The sequence below is a fragment of the Dermochelys coriacea genome, chromosome 1 (genome assembly GCF_009764565.3).
Source record: "Dermochelys coriacea isolate rDerCor1 chromosome 1, rDerCor1.pri.v4, whole genome shotgun sequence".
NCBI classification, from domain to species: Eukaryota; Metazoa; Chordata; order Testudines; family Dermochelyidae; genus Dermochelys; species Dermochelys coriacea.
Genome location: NC_050068.2, coordinates 261,430,540 through 261,451,139, shown reverse-complemented (window position 1 = coordinate 261,451,139; position 20,600 = coordinate 261,430,540). Strand labels below are relative to the sequence as shown.

Sequence of the window (20,600 nt, the reverse complement as noted above, 5' to 3'; positions counted from 1 at the left end):
AGGAGGACTTGTGGCACCTTAGAGACTTAAATTTATTTGAGCATAAGTTTTTGTGAGCTACAGCTCACTTCATCGGATGCATTCAGTGGAAAATACAGTGGGGAGATTTATATACACAGAGACCATGAAACAATGGATGTTACCATACACACTGTAAGGAGAATGATCACTTAAGATGAGCTATTACCAGCAGGAGAGTGTGGGGGGGGACCTTTTGTAGTGATAATCAAGGTAGGCTATTTCCAGCAGTTGACAAGACCATCTGAGGAACAGCAGGGGGGGGGGGCGGGAAGAAGAGGGGGAAGAAATAAACATTGGGAAATAGTTTTTCTTTGTGTAATGAGCCATCCACTCCCAGTCTTTATTAAAGCCTAAATGTATCGAGTTTGCAAATTAATTCCAATTCAGCAGTCTCTCGTTGGAGTCTGTTTTTGAAGTTTTTTTGTTGAAGAATTGCCACCTTTAGATCTGTAAGCGAGTGACCAGAGAGATTGAAGTGTTCTCCGACTGGTTTTTGTATGTTATAGTTCTTGACGTCTGATGTGTGTCCATTTATTCTTTTACGTAGAGACCTTCCAGTTTGGCCAATGTACACGGCAGAGGGGTATTGCTGGCACATGATGTCATATATCACATTGGTAGATGTGCAGGTGAACGAACCTCTGATAGTGTGGCTGATGTGATTAGGCCCTATGATGGTATCCCCTGAATAGATATGTGGACACAGTTGGCAATGGGCTTTGTTGCAAGGATAGGTTCCTGGGTGTGTGGTTCTGTTGTGTGGTTGCTGGTGAGTATTTGCTTCAAGTTGGAGGGCTGTCTGTATGCAAGGACAGGCCTGTCTCCCAAGATCTGTGAGAGTGATGGGTCATCCTTCAGGATAGGTTGTAGATCCTTGATGATGTGTTGGAGAGGTTTTAGTTGGGGGCTGAAAGTGATGGCTAGTGGCGTTCTGTTATTTTCTTTGTTGGACCTGTCCTGTAGTAGGTAACTTCTGGGTACTCTTCTGGCTCTGTCAGTCTGTTTTTTCACTTCTTCAGCAGGTAGGTATTGTAGTTGTAAGAACGCTTGATAGAGATCTTGTAGGTGTTTGTCTCTGTGTGAGGGGTTGGAGCAAATGCGGTTGTATCGTAGAGCTTGGCTGTAGACAAAGGATCGTGTGGTGTGGTCTGGATGAAAGCTGGAGGCATGTAGGTAGGCATAGCAGTCAGTAGGTTTCTGTTATAGAGTGGTGTTTATGTGACCATCACTTATTAGCACTGTAGTGTCCAGGAAGTGGATCTCTTGTGTGGACTGGTCCAAGCTGAGGTTGATGGTGGGATGGAAATTGTTGAAATCATGGTGGAATTCCTCAAGGGCTTCTTTTCCATGGGTCCAGATGATGAAGATGTCATCAATGTAGCGCAATTAGAGTAGGGGCATTAGGGGACGAGAGCTGAGGAAGCATTGTTCTAACTCAGCCATAAAAATGTTGGCATACTGTGGGGCCATGCGGGTACCCATCGCAGTGCCGCTGATTTGAAGGTATACATTGTCCCCAAATGTGAAATAGTTATGGGTGAGGACAAAGTTCAGCCACCAGGTTAGCCGTGACAGTATCGGGGATACTGTTCCTGACGGCTTGTAGTCCATCTTTGTGTGGAATGTTGGTGTAGAGGGCTTGTACATCCATAGTGGCTAAGATGGTGCTCCCCCCTTATGAAAGTCTTACACATCTGAAGTTTTTACAGTTATCTATAACAGTTTGTCATTTGAATCTCCTTTGCAGGAAAGGAGTTGCCTTCACAGTTGAGGACACAGATTTAAATAGATTTTTATAATCCACATCTTTGCCCTTCGTTTGCTAAAACAGCAAAATAATTACCTAGTCTTACATTGAAGGATATCATTGGAATCACTGAAATGAATGAGCAGTTTACACTTCAGAGCTATTGTTTCAGGTACTCTGAGTCTGCATGTGTTTCTGGCTGAGTTATGCTGCCTTGTATTTTGAGGGGTCCCCCACCACCACTGTAATAGCTAAATATATATTTTAAAAAAAAAGGCTCTGGAGAACATTTGAGACATCTGTCCATCTCACCCCAGCTACTCCTTCTAACCCTTTGGTGGGCATGCATGCAAAGTGCAGCATTAATTCTTATTCTAGTCTTGCTGAACTCAGCTTCAAATCAGGGAAACCTTAAGTGATCTGGGGATTACCTAAGGCCAGTCTCAAATTGTCTTTGTTTCCTAATAAAGAAAATCCCCACTGTAGAAGTGACATAGCACACTGCTACCATTTCATTAATGGAATGTGGGGGGGAAGAAGAGATGTTGGTAGCCCATTTATTTCTACAAACACACCAAGCTTAGGTGGTTTCCACCCTCTTTAAGTTGCAGTGTTTTGCTTTTACTATTTGACAATTAGTAGAGACTGGCAACATCTGCCAGAAATTAAGTAGGTCCCCCCCTACCTTGCATCCTGTTGCTAAGACTCCAGTTCCACAGCCTACCAGGGACAGTTGTAGCTGGACAAAAAGGAGGGGGGCGAGTTACTCCTTATAGCAAAGCTGATTTGCTCTGAATTAATTAGTTTCACACACTGTTGGAGTTGACTTGAGTATCTATGGTTTGCCTACATCTCCTGATCCTAGAAGGGCACAATGTAAAGGGGAGGATAGGCAATCAGCCCATGTGTATCCTCTGGGAGAAGCTTCCAGCCCCACCTCCCTAGGCCAGGGCACCCAAATTCCTCATTGGCTCCTGGTGGGCTGTGGCCACAGAAGCAGGAAGCTCATGCCTCTGGGCCCAGCAGCCCATGCTCCCCCAAGCGGAGGCCAAGGAACCTGCTCCCAGCTCCTTCCCAAGCACCCCCCACACAGCCTCAGGACCACCATGCTCTCCCTGCCTCTACCAAAGTTACCTGCCCTTCTGCTGTGCCTCTCCCCAGCAGCCAAGCAGAAAACTGCAGGGGGCAGCACTTGACCCCACATGCCTTCCCACTTTGCTTGGCCTAAGCAGCGAACTATGCTACTCTAGGATATGAGAGTACATGTCAGCTGTTAGTCACATTTCCGAGTACTTTCCAGCAGTACATTAAGCTGTTATACCACACATCACCCTAAGAGCCTATATAGGTGGGCTAGAGGTTGTGGGACTGGACCCCAAGCCAATGCCAGAGCAGAAGTTTAGATCTAAACTTTGAGCCCAACTGAAAAAAATATTAGACGGTTCTGTGGGGGTAGGAAAGGTTTCTCTTCTCTTCCCTTTTCCAAGTGGTTGGTTCTTCAGGCAGTAAAATTAAGAGGCAGGCCATATGTGTCTGCTCTTGTCACCTTTGGGTTTTGCTAGTTTCTGAACCTGGGTTTAGCAAAACAGTCTCAAGGTTGTTGCATCTTGAATGGAGTGGTGGTATGTGGTAAGACAGAGGAAAGATTTCACAATCAGAACCCTAGAACCTCAGCAATGGTAACAGGAAGTTGTTTGGGGATTATTTAAATAAAAGGTGCTGGGAACAGCAGTTATCTGGAGACATCCAGAGATGTTGGTGCAGTTTTCTTCTGGTTTACACCAGAAGTACAATATTGATGTAACTCACTGATGGCAGGGGAGTTGCACCTATTTAATTCAGAAGAGATTCAGATCCAGGTTTCCCTGGACACATTTCTAGTCACCTTTAAAAAAAAAAGGGGGGGGGGGAAGCCTGCCAAGCTGTACCAAGTCAAAGAGCATTAAAGAGTTATTAAAATAAACTTCTAGGGAAGTAGAGTATGTTAGACTCTTACTTTTCATTTAAAAATCTGAATCCATCATGCCAAGTGTACACCAAAAAATTGTAGTCACTTGTTAATCTTGTCTAGAGGAGGCAGCTTGGATGATGATAGTCCAGACAGTTCTTCCTGGAGGTTGGGATCTGCCAGAAGTGCCAGTCAGCTCGCCACAAAGCTGGATTACAAAAAGAATAGTTAGAAGTTCTTGGAGGAAAACTGTTCATTTGCCAACAACTTTGCTGGACACAGTTAAACCCTCCAGTTTGGTACAGGAGGATACACCCCATTCTTACAGTAGCCAGAATGGTCAAATACTATGGAGTTGAATGGGCAGGTTCCATGCACTATTAGGCTTCCTACATGCGATTACCAAGGAGCCTTAGGCTCCAGATGCTAAAAGCTCACTTGGGAAGACCAGAGAGGCAGTTCAGAAAAGGCTACGCTTATGTCACCAGCAGATCCAGAAGGTGAGGTAGCAGATGACAGAACGAGGAGTAATGGTCTCAAGTTGCAGTGGGGGAGGTTTAGGTTGGATATTAGGAAAAACTTTTTCACTAGGAGGGTGGTGAAACACTGAAATGCGTTACCTAGGGAGGTGGTGGAATCTCCTTCCTTAGAAGTTTTTAAGGTCAGGCTTGACAAAGCCCTGGCTGGGATGATTTAGTTGGGGATTGGTCCTGCTTTGAGCAGGGGGTTGGACTAGATGATCTCCTGAGGTCCCTTCCAACCCTGATATTCTATGATTCTATGATTCTATGTCAAGGACAGAGTGTCCGATATAGAAGCTAGGTTGGCCCCCTAGAGGGAAGGCAGGTCAAGCCATGTGGATTACTGAAAGGGTGGCATCTTCAGATATCTAGGTCAAAGATTAGGGTAAACTCATGGACAAGAAGCCACTAACAGGTACAATACAGTTTAAGCCATGTTATTCTGCATTTGTATTTAGAGGAATGGAAATGTTACCCACTATTGAAGATGGATTTTAACCAAGTTTTACCAAGGATACAAAAATACAAAGTTCTTAAAGCCATCCCCACCATCAGGCAGGGGAACAGATTTTAAGTAGATTATCCTCACTCATATTACCAGAGTTAACAAGGGTGCATAAAGCACATGGCACAGTATTCAGACAGAGATCTAGGGAGACACTTTAGTCTTGTATAATATAGAAACATTTAAGGGGCAGCTAGACAGAGACTTTGGAGATTCATTTATTAGAGGCACAATACAGTTTTATTGTGCAGCTGGCTAGGAAGCAGAATCATCAGGTACAGCATCAACATGGATAAGATATGGTCTCCACATGTTCTAGTTCTGTTGTAAGTTATTTGGGTACTGTCAAGAGCACACCACCATATATCAGAAGGGCTTAGCAAACCAGTCCCCTCCCCCCATGACCTAGTTCTTTATTGGACCTAGAATGAGAGACAATACGATCAGTGCTCATTTATGGACATTTCTCAGCCAATACCAGAATGCTCTTAAGTAAGAAGTATCCAAAGAATATGGGCATATGGTTTAGATGTCCAGAAGTGACATATCTAGTCTCATACTTCGTACAGCTTCTAGCACAGTAGGATCCACCCAAATCCTGAATGGGGTTTCTTGGTGCTACCTGATACAAATGATGAAAGCATCCTACCAGGCCTATTTAATAAGATCAAGCAAGGAGACTCATCTCACTTGATGAGCATTACTGTTATTGTCTAATTTAGGTTTAGAACTAGCAACAGATTTATGACAGTCATGTTAGTTTCTGGTGGTATGGAGAACTGGTTAGACTCCCTGTAATATGTCAAGAAACATCAAAAGACCCATATTCTTACTAGCAGATATTTCTTGTTATGGCTGACCCATGCCAGGTCCTTGCTGCTGCAGAGCTAGCAATACACCAAGTCCTTGCTGCCCCAGCAGCCTGTTCTCTTGCACTTCCCATATGTGTCTGGATTTCATGGATCTTCTCAGTTAGCAGATGGTGGTATTCTTTACGATTTAAGGAAAATGGGAGAAAGGAAAAGAACCTGTAGATTAGACAGGGTGGGCGAGATTCTGTGGCTTGCATTGTGCAGGACGTCAGACCAGATGATCATAATGGTCCCTTCTGACTTTAATATCTATGAGGATATGAGATTGCTTAAAGAAAGCCCTACCAATATGCTGTGCATGTACAGAAGCTGTCCCAACCCTAAATTATGCAATGAAGGAGAGTCAAGGTCAGATACTATATGGATTCCCTGCAAGGGCAACCAAAAAAAAAGCCTCTTATTTGTGTTAAGGTATAAGAATTAGGTTTCAACCTCCATTCTTTATTGCATGCAAGGAAAGCAGACATTGAAGTCTGGCACTACAGGAAGAGAGTTTCCTTGCTGTGAACATATGCAGATACTAAGCAAGAAGGACACATGCTTTCCACTCACTTCTCCATTCCCTAAAAAAAGCCTTGTGACATACTAGCTTGCATTTTTTTGGACCCTCTGGTCATTCATGGCTCTCAGGACAACTCTATTTCAGATTGAGCTCAAGACATAGGGTTTAAGGAATGCTGGAGGCCATTTTTGTACACTTTTTTTGACAGAATTCTCCCTTGTTGCTATCACCAGTTCAAGGGCACTGGGGTGGTAATTGAGGTTTTTGCTACTGTGTCACCTTGATGATATTGAGCAGGCCTAATTAAGATTGCTGGCAGCCTCATCTAACTAGGACTCTAATTAGGGCTGGATCAGTAGAGAAGGACTTGGCACAAGCCTAAGCTGTCACCAATACAGTAAGATCTGTGTTTGGTCTGTACTCTCTGGAGCTCTGGTAGCAAAGATAACACCATTTACCCTGCTGTTTGCTTGTTCATACGACTCCCCTTCCACCCTGAGAAAGTGACACCAGCCTCTCTGTGCGCTCATCTCCTAATATGGAAGGATTGGGACTGGGATAAATCATTTGGATGCTAAATAGGAAGACACCCATGCAACAGAGGATTCAGTTTCTTCTAACTGAAAAATTGCTTCTCAGTCAGTGACAGGCTTTTGGTTTGTGTTTCAGGAATCTCAGGAAAGTAGTTCTAAGGCCTTGAGCAGGACACTTCCGGGGGGGGGTGCGCTTTGACTGACAGCCATGTACCACTGTTCTCACCACATCCCAACAGGTCATACAGCATATAAAAAGGTGAAAGACCAGGAAAGTATTTCAACAAACTGAGTAACTCCAGGAGGCAGTCCCTTCCCTTACTTATTGGTAAAGAGCCCAGCTCAGCTGGAGCTCTTGGCTTTACTGTAATATAAAGACAAAGTTTCCTTGGTTATAAGTAATTACATAGAACTTATGTTTTTTCAGTCTATAGTCTTCACTCCCACCAAAAAACCCCCCTCCATTACTGAAGCCTACAGGTCCTTTCTTTTTACTTTTCAGCAAGCCACTTCGAGCATCAGCCACCATCTGCCTTTATTTGGCAAGGGTAGAAGAGGGTGGTGGACAGCGGCATGTTAACGCCTAGGCCAACAAGGCCTAGGGTAGCAAATTTGCAGGGGCGGCAAATTTATAATAGCAGCCAGAGGCTGCTTCCCCCAGTGCCAGTTTGCACCCTCTGCCCCGCCCCAACTCCACCCTTTCCCCATTCCCTCTCTGCCCCTATTGGTCCCCTTCCCCAAATCCCTGCCCCAGCCCCTCCTCCTCTCCTGAGCACACTACATTCCCCCCCTTTGTGAACCTGTTTCACGCACAAGCACTGGCAGGGAGCAGGGGAGAAGCAGGACTCAGTGGTGCGCTCAGGGGAGGAGGCAGAGTGGAGGCGAGCTGGGGGCAGCAATTATTTCTGAGCCTAGGGGCGGCAAAATCATTAATCCGCCACTGGTGGTGGAAAGAGGCAGAGAAGGGATTTCACGTGAAATCCCATGTTCTTCGATATAGGGCAAAGGACTTCTTAATTCAGAAGCCTGTCCCTCTTCTTGGAGGGAGAGAAGTTCCATTTTGACACCAGGATGTCTACATCCTCTGAACATGCTCACGCTGTGCCAGACTCACCGATTCCTGCCAGTGCCAGATGATTGTGGTGCTCTTGGCATAGGACCTAGGTTGGCAACAGCTGCCATTTCACCCATCACTGAGCTTAAAAACAAGGGGGAGGGGGAGAAAAAGAGAGATTGTTAAGATTTGGAGTTACAATTAAGATCTTAGGTAGCAGCTTTCATCTTAACGCCTTTTGCAATGGGTTTCTAGACTAGAGCACATGGGAATCGTTGGTGCACAGGGGTGCAATGCAGGACAAAAATCCTAAAGGGTTATCCATGAGCCACACCGCAATGGCATATTCCTTTTCCCCCCTCCCCCAAATGTTCTGCTTGGGCAGGACTAGGAGATGCCCTATGACCCCACTCAACACCACAGATTTACACGTGTATTCTGCAGCATGAACCCAAAGCAAGTCCTGGTCATCTTCTATGCCACCTGTCCATTGAGGCAGCAGCAGTGCCCAGGCAGAGCCAGTGAGAACTGAGCCCTGAAGAGACCTGTATGCAACTGGGGAACCACTCAGAGGAGGTTGTCCAGAAGCTGTTCAGTTCCGGACAGACTTCCCCAGGACATCACTGCAGTGTCACTTCAGGGACTGTGTGTCTGCAGCTCTCCAGTTAAGGGATATTTGAGCTACATATAACCTGCCTTGGGTTTGTGTCAGGGAAGGCAGACCAGGGCTCAACACATCAAGGAGGTGGCTGTATCCAAGTCTGAGGCAACACCTTAATTTAGCCCAGGAAGCAAATTCCATCACTGCTAGTGAGACATAGGAGGAATTTGGGTCATCAGAACTCTGCCGAAACAGAAGTATGGCCAGGATTCCAGGAACAATAGCCACCTGTTTTTGAGATGTGCTAAGGATTTAATGGCCATAAGCACCATTAAAGGACAGCACCTTCAGAAACATAGGCTCCTGGCACCAGAGGAAGTGTGCCCCCAACAGGAACAATTCACTCCACTACCTGCAGCAGCTTGGTATTCCCTGAAAGCCTGTCCAAGCATTGACAAAGATCACCGCTCTGCATGGTCTGTCTGTAGACATAGCTATATGAACTTGTCCAGAGGATTCCAAGTTTGCAGTCCAGGCATAGAATTGGAAGACACAGAAACCTGTGTAGCTGCAACAAGAGGGTCTTCACTTCCAAGGACAGACACTCAATTCTTAGTCTGAACAGAGGGTAGGTTGATCAATATTGAGTACAACTTTTCCTCTTTGGGATTTTTTTTAATCTGTGTCTGGGGTGTGCGAGGGGGAGAAGAGAAGGGAATTTAAGGAAGAACAATCTTTCATGTAGACAAGAACTTACTTATCAAAGTTTATACCCAAAGGAAACATGGATTCAGGAGGGAGACTGGGGCGTGGAACCTCTATACCTGCATTCACTCTCAGAGTGTTGGGATCTAGAGATCAAAAAAAAAAAAAATTGCTGCATCTTGACCAATAGTTTGCCACCCCTTCACTAGGCTTTGCACTGTTATTTTAAAGAAACTACCCATTTAGAAAACCAATTTAATGTCTGGGAAGCGAAGATCCTTTATAATTTATCTTGGAAGTGTGATGAGAGGAGAGAAAACTGGGATTGGAGTCATTCTGAAGAGCAAACCAGTCACTGGGGTAGATCTCTTGTTATCACAAGAAATCCTGGCAGTGACCTATGAAGGAAGGACCATGGCTGGTTTCAGCATAATCCATTTGTTGAACTAGCAAAGAATAAAGGCAAAGCCTTAGCTGCTTTGCTCTGCTCCCCTAGCAGACAGTAACCTCCTTCAATATCTCCTAGTACTTGCCGCTAGTACCGTAGTGGCTTTCCCTTCAGGTTTTTCTAAGCTTCCTGCCTGATTTTGATACGCTTCTATGTTCAGCTCTGCCAAGAATCATCCATCTTGTGCAATACATATGCTTCCCCCCCCCCACGTCCCCTTTGCTCCCACACCACCATCCTGATGTCCCAGAATCAGTAGGGCTGCAGGAAATTATCAGAATTTATTCCCTTACTGTCAGCCTGCAAGGGATTTTCTTTAAGACTTTTGAAGTATTGCTCTTTGTACAAAGGCATATTAAATGTAGGGGAAGATTTGATACCAAATAAGAGCAGGCAACCACTAGTGAATGCTCACAAACTGGGTAATTCAGGAAGGCACATTATTAGATTAGAGGGGAAGAGTTTTGAGCAGTAAGATTCAGACAGACAATTCCTTAACCAAAGGAAACTTTAGGCAAATATTTCAGGAACTAAAGTGGTACTGTTGGAAGATGTTCCAGTTTGGAATTCAGGCACAAATCCAGTTGCCTTTCTCTTCCAGCATTTAGATGAGAGGGTCTTAGGTCACTAGAACATGACACATTGGACAATACACTGTTAGCTGGAATGTGACCTTACTTTGTGGATGCCTGGGAGATGGCCCCTGGGGAGATTGTTCTGGCTGCTGACCATTTGCTTGAGGCCAAGGTAATCCCTCCATCCTGAGATGCCCAGCCAAGATGTTTTATAGGTCTGGAGAGAGCTGGTGTCAATCAAATAGTAGTTTGTATTGCAGACTCTACAAAGAGAATTTCCAGGTTCTACCTCAGCTTTATCCAACAGTGCTGGAAGAGAAACATCAGTAACTAACAAGCGGGGTGGGGGAGGGGGAAAGAGAGAAAGGAGACTGTGCACAAGAGCTAGAGGGCTGGTTTTAGGCATGCACGCTCCTCCATAAAAAGAAAAAGGAGTACTTGTGGCACCTTAGAGACTAACAAATTTATTTGAGCATAAGCTTTCGTGAGCTACAGCTCACTTCATCAGATGCAACATCCAATATTTCATCTGATTAAGTGAGCTGTAGCTCACGAAAGGTTATGCTCAAATAAATTTGTTAGTCTCTAAGGTGCCACAAGTACTCCTTTTTCTTTTTGCGAATACAGACTAACACAGCTGCTACTCTGAAAACTCTCCTCCATGTGGCCACAAGAACATAGAATGAAGATCAGGCCATCCCAGCCCCTCCCTACATGGCCGTCTTATTTTCCTCTTATAGGACTCAGACTTTAAGGTCAGAAGGGACCATTATGATCTAGTCTGACCTCCTGCACAACGCAGGCCACAGAATCTCACCCACCCACTCCTGTAACAAACCCCTGACCTATGTCTGAGCGATTGAAGTCCTCAACTCGTGGTTTAAAGACTTCAAGGTGCAGAGACTCCTCCAGCAAGTGACCTGTGCCCCATGCTGCAGAGGAAGATGAAAAACCCCCAAGGCCTCTGCCAATCTACCCTGGAGGAATGTTCCTTCCTGACCCCAAATATGGTGATCAGCTAAACCCTGAGCATGTGGGCAAGACTCACCAGCCAGATAACCAGGAAAGAATGCTCTGTAGTAACTCAGATCCCACCCTATCTAGTGTCCCATCACAGGCCATTGGGCATATTTACTGCCAATAGTCAAAGATCTATTAATTGCCAAAATTAGGCTATCCCATCATACCATTCCCTCCATAAATCTATCAAGTTTAGTCTTGAAGCCAGATATGTCTTTTGCCTCCACTGCTCCCCTTGGAAGGCTGTTCCAGAACTTCACTCCTCGGATAGTTAGAAACCTTCATCTAATTTGAAGTCTAAACTTCCTGATGGTCAGTTTATATCCATTTAGGAGATGGAATCTCTCCCCAGGAACACTGTTCTGTGAACCCTCCCACCTTCTTTCATTCCACTGGAACTGCCAGAGATAAATTTTACACTAAAAATCCTTCCAAACTGGAAGTGCTGTTTGAAGCAGTGTATGACAAGGAGTGTATTTTATATTTACACCTCAACAGTATGAGGAGAGAGAATTTCTTATGTTTGGAGGAATCTAGCATGTCAGTTTGATGACATGCGACCTGGTTGGTGTTATTTATATTCTGGTTGCACCTAGAGACCCTCCAACAAATATCAAGATCCCGTGGTGCTTGACACTAAGAAAACTCTTCCTGCTCTAGTAAGCTTATGGTTTAAACAAATGAGATCAATAATTGTAGAAATGTGGCCCAGGACTTGAAGGGACCTCATAACTATCCCTGACAGGTGTTTGTCTAACTTGTTCTTTAAAAAAATTCCAGTGATAGATTCCACAACCTGCCTAGGTACAGAGGCGGAGTTACAGTAAAACACAGGGGGTCCTTGCACGGGGCCTCCCCAATGACAGGGGGCCTCAGGGCCAGGCAGCTGTGGGGGCAGAAGCTTGGTCCTGTTGGCTCCTGGGGCTCCTTCTGCAGGCTCCACCCACCAACAGCCAAACTCCCCCCTCTCCCGCCTCCTTCCCCAAGCATGCTGTGTTCCCGCCCCTCCCAACACTTCCCTTGCCACCAAACAGCTGTTTGCCAGAGCTCAGGTTGCTCCGGGAGGGAGGGGGAGGAGCGGGGCGACAGTGCTCTCAGGGGAGGAGTCTGAGAAGAGGCGGGGTGGGGCTTTGGGGAAGGGGTGGAATCAGGGCAGGGCAGAGCAAAAGCAGGGCCCCTACATTCCCACTACACATACCCCGCCCAGCCCCCTGCCATGAGTGGATCAGGGCAGGGAGCACCCTGACTCCAGCCCTGACTCCTGTACCCCATCCCACACACCTCCAGCCCCCTGCCCTCCCTGATTCCTGCACACACACCCCACATTCCCACCTGCACCCCCCTCACCAAATGGGAGCTGCCCCAAGTAGCTCCACACCCCAACCTCCTGCACCCCAACCCCCAGCCCTGACTCCTCTACCCCCTCACATACTCCCAGCCACCTGCCCTCCCTGACTCCTACAGTCCCCCCTGCACATCCCCACCTGCACCCCTCACACCAAATGTGAGCTGCCCCAAGTGCTCCACACCTCAAGCCCCTGCCCCAGCCCTGAGCCCCCTCCTGCACCCTAACTCCTGGCCAGCCCCTGCTCCCCAAATGTTTTTTTTTTACATTTTTTTTTTAATAAAGAGCTCTTATCCAAAGCACTTTCAAATAGTTAGCTAATGGTACAAACAATATTTGGAAAGATCATTAAGTGGTCAACTGAGACCCTCAGCAATTTTCAAGTGGTCTGTGGAAAAATAAGTTAGACTACCAAAACAATCAAGGTACCTCACTTTGTTTTCATTTACCTCCTATTACTTATAGGAAGATGAAGGGGAAAAAAATAATGAAAAACGGGGGTGGGGGAGATGAGAGAATGTTCTTTTTCTTGGCTGGGTCCCAAGGAGGAGCCCCAAAAATAAAGCTGAGCACAGGGCCGCCCCTCCCCAATAACTAAATCTGCCACTGCCTAGGTAGTTTGTGCAGGGCTTAACCACCCTTCAATTAGGAAAAATTTCCTAATGTCTAATTTAAATCTCCCTTGCTGTGATTTAAGCTCATTACTTCTGTCCTCAGTGGATATAAAAAACCATTTATCACCCTCCTCTTTATATGTGCCCCCTCAATCATCTCTTGGAGAAACAAATCCATTTTTTCAGTGTTTCCTCATAGCTCACATTTTCTAGACCTTTAATCATTTTTGTTGCTCTCCTCTGAACTCTCCAGTTTGTCCACATCTTCCCCAAAGTGTGATGCCCTGAACTGGACACAGTTCTCCAGCTGAGGCCTGAGCAGTGTGTCTTGCTTACAACATACCAATACATCCCAGAATGATGTTTGCTTTTGTGCCCCCCGCCCCAACTAGATAGGTCTACAATGTAGCAGTGATTCATGGTAACCCCCAGATCCTTTTCTGCAGTACTCCTTCATAGGTGCTCATTTTCCCCAATATGTTTTGGGGCAATTGATTGTTCCTGTCTAACTGTAGTATTTGCATTTGTCCTTATGGAATTTCATTCTATTTATTTCAGGCCATTTCTCCAGTTTGTCTAGATCATTTTGAATTCTAATGCTGTCCTTCAAAGCGCTTGGAACCGCTCCCAGCTTGGTATCAACAAGTTAAGTGTACTCTCAGTTTAGATAAGGATATAAATATATTGAATAGAACTGGACCTAGGACAGATCCCTGTGGGACCCCCTGTGAAATGGCCTCCCAGCTTGACTGAGGCATTGATAACTACTCTGAGTAGTTATCCAGCCAGTTGTGCACCCACCTTATAGCAAGGTCATCTAGGCTAGATTGCGATGGTTTGTTTCTGAAAAGGGCATGTGAAACAGTATCAAAAGCCTTATTAAAGTTGATATACATCACATCTACTGCTTTCTCCCTATCCAGTAGACTTGTTACCCTGTCCAAGGAGGATATTAAGTTGGTTTGGCATGATTTGTTCTTGACAAGTCCATATTGACTGTTACTGATCACATTATCTTGTGGTGCTTACAAATTGATTGATTATTTTCTCTATTATCTGTCCAGGTATTGAAGTTAGGCCGACAGGTCTAATTCCCAGGGTTGTCCTTGTTCCCTTTTTATAGATGGGTAACTTGCCCTTTTCCAGTCGCCTAGGATCTCCCCCTTCCTCTAGGCCCAAAGATAATCATTAATGGCTGAGATCTCTTCAGCCAGTTCCTTACGTATTCTAGTATGCATTCCATCAGGCCCTGCTGACTTGAAGGCATCTAATTTGTCTAAGGCCAGGCCTACACTACAAGCTTACATTGTTATAGCAATGTTGCTTGGGGGTGGGGGGTATCTTTCTTGTATATCCCTGAGCAACATAGTTTTGCTAGTGTAAGTGATAGCGTGCACAGTGCTAAGTCAGTGGGAGAGCTCTTTGAGAGGTGGTTTAATTATGTCAATAGGAGAACTCTCTCCCATCAGCACAGAGTGGCTAAAAGGGAGATCTTGGCAGCACAGCTACATCAGTACAGCTGTGCAGTGTAAGGTCTCTAGTGTAGACATGGCCTAAGTTGACAGGAGAGCTCTGTCTGCATCGAGCATCTTCACTGCAGCCCCTTCAAAGCCCCTCCTCCCACACTGTGCTTGGTCTTCCTCTTTCTTTGATTTCAGAGTAGCAGCCGTGTTAGTCTGTATTCGCAAAAAGAAAAGGAGTACTTGTGGCACCTTAGAGACTAAAATTTATTAGAGCATAAGCTTTCGTGAGCTACAGCTCACTTCATCGGATGCATTTTGCTCACGAAAGCTTATGCTCTAATAAATTTGTTAGTCTCTAAGGTGCCACAAGTACTCCTTTTCTTTTTGCTCTTTCTTTGAGAAATTTATAAAAATGTTTTCTTGTTATCTTTTATATCCCCAGCTAGTTTAATCTCATTTTGCCCCTCAATGCTTGTGATTTTTATATTCATCCTTTGAAATTGGCTCTAGTTTTTACTTTCTGTAGGACTACAGTTTTAGGTCATTGAAGATCTCCTGGTTAAGCCAGGATGGTCTCTAACCATACTTCCTAGGTTTCCTTTGCATTGGGATAGTTTGCTCTTACAGCCTTAAAATTGACTTTTTTTATTTGCTGTTTATCTGAAGCACAAACTTTCAGTTACAATACAATTCCTCCCTGCTTTCTCCCCATTCCTTGCTCATCTCAAGAGTCCTCTTCCATTTTACTCAACCTCCCATAGCCAGTCACCCTCTTCATACCCACCTTGAAAACCCATCCCCATGCCAATCTGAAAACTAGACTATGTAGAAATAACATACCATGAAGCCTCCAAGCCTTTTCCTCTTGCCTGAGGCAATTGTAGAATAAAAAAAAGTCTACAATTTTCACAAACAGCAGCCAGAGAAGAGGTTGCAAGAAAGTGTTAGCAGATGTACATAAGGAGAAAAATATCTTTCCCTCCATTTGTTAGGAAGGTCAGAGTCTTCCAAGCCACATATTGTTTGTTAGAAACCAACACAGGGCTTTGCCTCACACCAAGGGTGGTACAAGCAAAAGAGAAAACCCAGGTGCCCAGCGTTAACAGGGCAGCATAGAGAGGTAGCAGCAACACATCTAGGATTGTCAACAGCAGACTCACCTTATACCAAAAGCTAGCATCACAACCACAAAGGGAGCAAGAGCAGAGAAAAAGGAAGAGACAAGGTACATACAGATCACCACCAGTTTTCTACTATCCTGTGGCTGTCTCCCACTTAGTGTCGTTGTGGATATTGTGTTTTCATTCTTGACACACTAGCTTTTCCCATGTAGTGACAGACTTGGAGGGAGCAGGCTAAGGAGGTCCATTTAAACAGTTAATAAGGAGGAGCGAAGATGTAAAGATTAAGGAAAGACAGTTCTCTCTTTCAGCCTGGGAACATAAATCAGCCTAGGTTTAAAAGAGTGGAGAAACAGTACTTAGCAGCCTTGCTATACAAAACTGTTAAATAATCACATCCACTTTTTAAGGAAGATCACAAAAATCAAAAGCTATCAAGCACAACGCTAGAGGGAAGAGACCTGCTCTTCAAACTTTATATTAAAATAAACAGCTTACTTAATAGCAGTCCCCTACTACACACTTCCCTATTCCTATACTTACATGCATTTCGCTCCAGGAAAACTTAGCTGTAGAGACCTGGCTTTTCTTTATATACCAAAAAGAAAAGGAGTACTTGTGGCACCTTAGAGACTAACAAATTTATTTGAGCATAAGCTTTCGTGAGCTACAGCTCACTTCATCGGATGCATTTGGTGGAAACCTCCAAATGCATCCGATGAAGTGAGCTGTAGCTCACGAAAGCTTATGCTCAAATAAATTTGTTAGTCTCTAAGGTGCCACAAGTATTCCTTTTCTTTTTGCGAATACAGCCTAACACAGCTGCTATTCTGAAACCTTTATATACCAGTTAGCTTTGCTACTAGCGCTACCCCTCTTTCGCAAATGATCCTAATCCCAATCAATAAATAATTGGGGTTAGGGTGTGGTAGAAAGTTACCATCTCATTAGCTAAAGGCTCACAACCATGGGATCACCCGCAAACCTGTTTTGAAGCTAGTGCAGCTATGTTCTTAAGTCTGTCCTGCCTATGAGTCCCAGCTTACCTATTCACAATCAGCTTTGCTTGGGGGAAAAGGTACTAAAAGGGGCTGTACTGAGTGAGTAACATTTACATTTAAACTATTAACCAGATTAACTATCTGCTCCACATTATTCAGATAATGGCAAATCCTCCTTTGAATCTTCCTCAGCTACACCTTGTGTCAGTGGCTGATCAATGAGGAGGCTCCCAGACAATTCTGATTGGCTGAGAGTGTAAAGTTTCTGTACTGCCATGAGTAGTGCCCCCCATTTCAATGAGCTCTCTGAAGGTGGATATCTGTGTCAATGCACAGGTCCAGAGACTTCCCTGGGGCTCTGCACATGTGCAGGGATTCACCTGCCCAGAGCTCATGATGGGACCAGGGCCTAAGCAAAGTGAGAGATTTGGTAGGACAGAACATTATCTGGGCTGCCACTTCAATGTGGGTTAGAAGGGGAAGGAATTAAGATGAGGCTTTCCATGACCCTGGAGGGATGGGTTAGAAGGTGCTGCCTTTAATAAATCAAATATAAAGCAGCCCTTACCTGTAGCCACTGTTTGAGAAAATACAAACATATTTGTAGACATATTAAGAGGCTGCCTTGGTATATTTTTGACAAACGCCTTGCCTGGGTGGACAGTGCTGAGTCAGGGTTTAGTCTTAGCATTAAGCTTATGGGTGAATGCTCTGTTATAGAGAAGAAAGTTTGGCATTTGGGAGGGACAGAGGATTTTTCCAAGCACTGCACAAATTTGGTTCCATTGCCCAGTAACAGAAGCCAAGGCATAAACCTAAGAAGTCGTAAAACTGTGAGTCTTCTGTTTATGTATTTTTACAAAAAGTTCCCTTTTTTTTTTTTTTTTTTTTTTTTTTTTTTTTTTAACATTTTTGCATAGCATTAGAAGAAACCTGCATTTGAAGTTGAGAAAGGTAGGGGCATGTGAATTGCCATACCACATCGGACCAGTGGTCCGTCTGGTCCAGTGTCCTCTCTCTGACTGTTCAGCATCAGGTATTTCAGAAGATGGTGCAAAAAGCTCTCTAATACAGTGGTTCTCAGCCAGGAGTACATGTACCCCTGGGGGTAGGCAGAGGTCTTCCAGGAGGTACAACAATTCATCTAGATATTTGCCTAGTTTTACAACAGGCTACATAAAAAGCACTAGCAAAGTCAGTACAAACTAAAATTTCATACAGACAGTGACTTGTTTATACTGCTCTATGTACTGTATACTGAAATGTAAGTACAGTATTTATAGTCCAATTGATTTATGAGAAAGTCAGCAATTTGTCAGTAATAGTGTGGCTGTGAAACTTTTTTCTATATTTATGTCTGATATTATAAGCAAGTAGGTTTTAAGTGAAGTGAAACATGGGGTGTGTAAGACAAATCAGATTCCTGAAAGGGGTACAGTAGTCTGGAAAGGTTGAGAGCCACTGCTCTAGTAGGCACTTATGGACTAATCTGTGCATAGTGTAAATTGTGTGTTAGCCCTTGTCACTTCTAGTTTTGCTTGTGCTCTGAAATATGAGAGTTCATTATATTCCTAATCCTCTGCTTTCCTTTTTAACAAATTGTTGCTGTCCTCATCCTCCATTTAAATGGCTGTTCCTTAAGATTTTGAATTACATTGTATTTTGTAAAAAGAAAAGGAGTACTTGTGGCACCTTAGAGACTAACAAATTTATTAGAGCATAAGCTTTCGTGAGCTACAGCTCCGATGAAGTGAGCTGTAGCTCACGAAAGCTTATGCTCTAATAAATTTGTTAGTCTCTAAGGTGCCACAAGTACTCCTTTTCTTTTTGCGAATACAGACTAACACGGCTGCTACTCTGAAACCTGTTGTTGTATTTTGTGATAGATTATTGTAGCCTGTGTGTGTATTTAAAAAAAAAAAAATCTGAGTTTCAGTGACTGTCTGCTTGTTCTTGTATTATGAACTAGGCTAAACCAGAGTGTCTGATCTTCCTTTTCCAGGCTAGTCCTATTTTATACATCTCTATTCTGTCCCTTCTCTCAACTAAATAGGTCCCAGTCTCTGCACTCTCCTCTCACACACAAATCTTTCCCTCCTTCTAACTGCTTTTCTTGCCTGTATCTGAATCACTTCACTTTCTGCACCCCATTGATTTGAGAGAGGGTAGCTAAACCTCAAAGTGATCTCCCAGGGGGTGTGAATCAAGGATTTGTATATTGATATTTTCAGTATTTCCATCTCATTCCTTAGGCAGCCTTAACACGTCCTAGCCTTTGCTTTTCTGACTGGTGTTGCAGAGGCTTTTCATTGAGCTGTCCACAGTGACGCCTGGGTGTCAACAAGGAAGCAAAAAAATTCCCTCTTGATTTTTTTCTTCCAAGTTTCCCATCACCTCATCTCCGCCCTCAAGACCAAACTGTCTCTTCTTCCGATGAATATGAGTTTCCTTGAAGACAGACCCAACTCCTAAGTTCTCCACCATTTATTTTGCAGAAGTGAATGCATCTTCAAATCCATTGTCTCTGTAGGCCACAATGAAATCAAGGCAGCTTCTCATTAAAGTATTAGCGGTCATGATGGCCATCGAGTAAGTTTGTAATGCCTTGTTTACAACGTTTATTTGGAACAGGATATTGTGGCAAACCACAACTGAGAGCAGAAATTTGAAGGTAGTGATCTAGTTTGCCAGGCTTTGCGCCTCGTGTCGGATTCTGGCTTTGGATTTACTCAACTGCGCCAGTTCCATCAGGGTATCGTAATCCTTAGTTACTTGGTACCTCTCTGGCCTTATGCTGTCAATGCAGCTCTCCCAGCAAGTGTCACTTAGCAGCTGCATGGTCAGATTTGTCACATTGTCCATGAGGATCTTCCACCCGATAGTTGATGCTGAAAACAGGACGTATATCTGTAAGCTAGGAAGTGTATGGTCACATCCTCACATTCCAAACTAGTCACATTGAAATAAGGCAATCTGGGGCTGTTAGAAAGGTGATCTGATCTATCACCTCCAGAGAAAGGGAAGAGCCTAAAGGATGTGAAAGGAAGTTTAGTTTGACAGTTTTCTGTTTGGTAAGAACTCACTTATCAATAGACTCAGCTGGGAAACCCTTATGTCTTTATAGATGTAGTTGTGAAATCTTCACTTCTGTATTGTTTTGTCATTATAGTTCCCACTTTGCTATTGTTTATTTGCATGGTCTCTGTCTGGTTCTGTGATTGTTTCTGTCTGCTGTATAACTAATTTTGCTGGGTGTAAACTAATTAAGGTGGTGGGATATAATTGGTTACCTAATCATGTTACAATATGTTAGGATTGGTTAGTTAAATTTCAGGAAAATGATTGGTTATGGTATAGCTAAGCAGAACTCAAGTTTTACTATATAGTCTGCAGTCAATCAGGAAGTAAGGGGGGGAAATGGGAACAGGGAATGGGGGTGGGGAAATTGGAATCATGTTTTGCTAAGAGGGGGAATGGGAACAGGGACACAGGTAAGGCTCTGTGGTGTCAGAGCTGGGAAGGGGGATTCTAAGGAAGGAAACTGGAATCATGCTTGCTGGAAGTTCACCCCAATAAACACTGAATTGTTTGCACCTTTGGACTTCGGGTATTGTTGCTCTCTGTTCATGTGAGAAGGACAAGGGAAGTAAGCAGGTGAAGGAATAAGCCCTCTAACAATATCCTTTGCAGTGCTCTGAAGAGAGATACTGAATCTAAAGAAGATGACCCCGCATCTAACACAACCAGGCTGAGGGAATGGCAGCTGCAAGGCACAAAGCCCTTGGATTCAGCACAAGAATCCTTGCCACTGTTTCTTCCCTTCAGGTTCATGCTGTTGTCGTGGCCGTGGCTGTCCTGAAGCTTTATTTTATTCTCATTCAAAATGTTCGTAAACAGTTCTGCTAGGCCTTACCCCATAGAGTTGTCCACAGACTGTAAACAGATAAAGTGTTCCTTTACTTGGATATATCTTAGTCATCAACCAATCTTACTGTAAATGACAT

The 20,600-nt window shown here is 44.2% G+C and overlaps 1 protein-coding gene and 1 long non-coding RNA gene across 3 annotated transcripts; one reads left to right on the top strand and one right to left on the bottom strand.

Annotated features, from left to right (window-relative positions):
* Window positions 1-1,707: 1,707 nt before the first annotated feature.
* Window positions 1,708-10,395, bottom strand: LOC119849917 (histone acetyltransferase p300-like). 2 transcript variants are annotated; one of them, XM_043502239.1, is made up of 4 exons: window positions 10,136-10,395; window positions 9,062-9,155; window positions 7,764-7,847; window positions 1,708-3,924 (listed from the first exon to the last, which is right to left on the bottom strand). In XM_043502239.1, exons 1-4 carry the CDS (start codon window positions 10,215-10,217, stop codon window positions 3,909-3,911), a joined length of 276 nt encoding a protein of 91 aa, XP_043358174.1. In that variant the 5' UTR covers window positions 10,218-10,395; the 3' UTR covers window positions 1,708-3,908. The 2 variants fall into 2 exon arrangements, with proteins under 2 accessions (XP_043358174.1, XP_043358169.1); XM_043502234.1 differs by lacking the exon at window positions 1,708-3,924 and adding an exon at window positions 5,088-5,732.
* Window positions 7,417-17,787, top strand: LOC122457417. Its single transcript, XR_006276956.1, has 3 exons — window positions 7,417-8,932; window positions 10,059-10,204; window positions 17,517-17,787. It is a non-coding gene; the product is annotated as an uncharacterized LOC122457417 (long non-coding RNA).
* Window positions 17,788-20,600: the final 2,813 nt, after the last annotated feature.

Coding starts and splice junctions, on each gene's coding strand:
- LOC119849917 (XM_043502234.1), bottom strand. CDS start 10,217: ATGGAGGGATTACCTTGGCCTCAAGCAAATGGTCAGCAGCCAGAACAA. Junction 7,848..9,061: donor TTGGGTATAAACTTTGATAA/GTAAGTTCTTGT, acceptor CTTGTTTTTAAG/CTCAGTGATGGGTGAAATGG. Junction 5,733..7,763: donor TCTGGCACTGGCAGGAATCG/GTGAGTCTGGCA, acceptor TAAATCGTAAAG/AATACCACCATCTGCTAACT.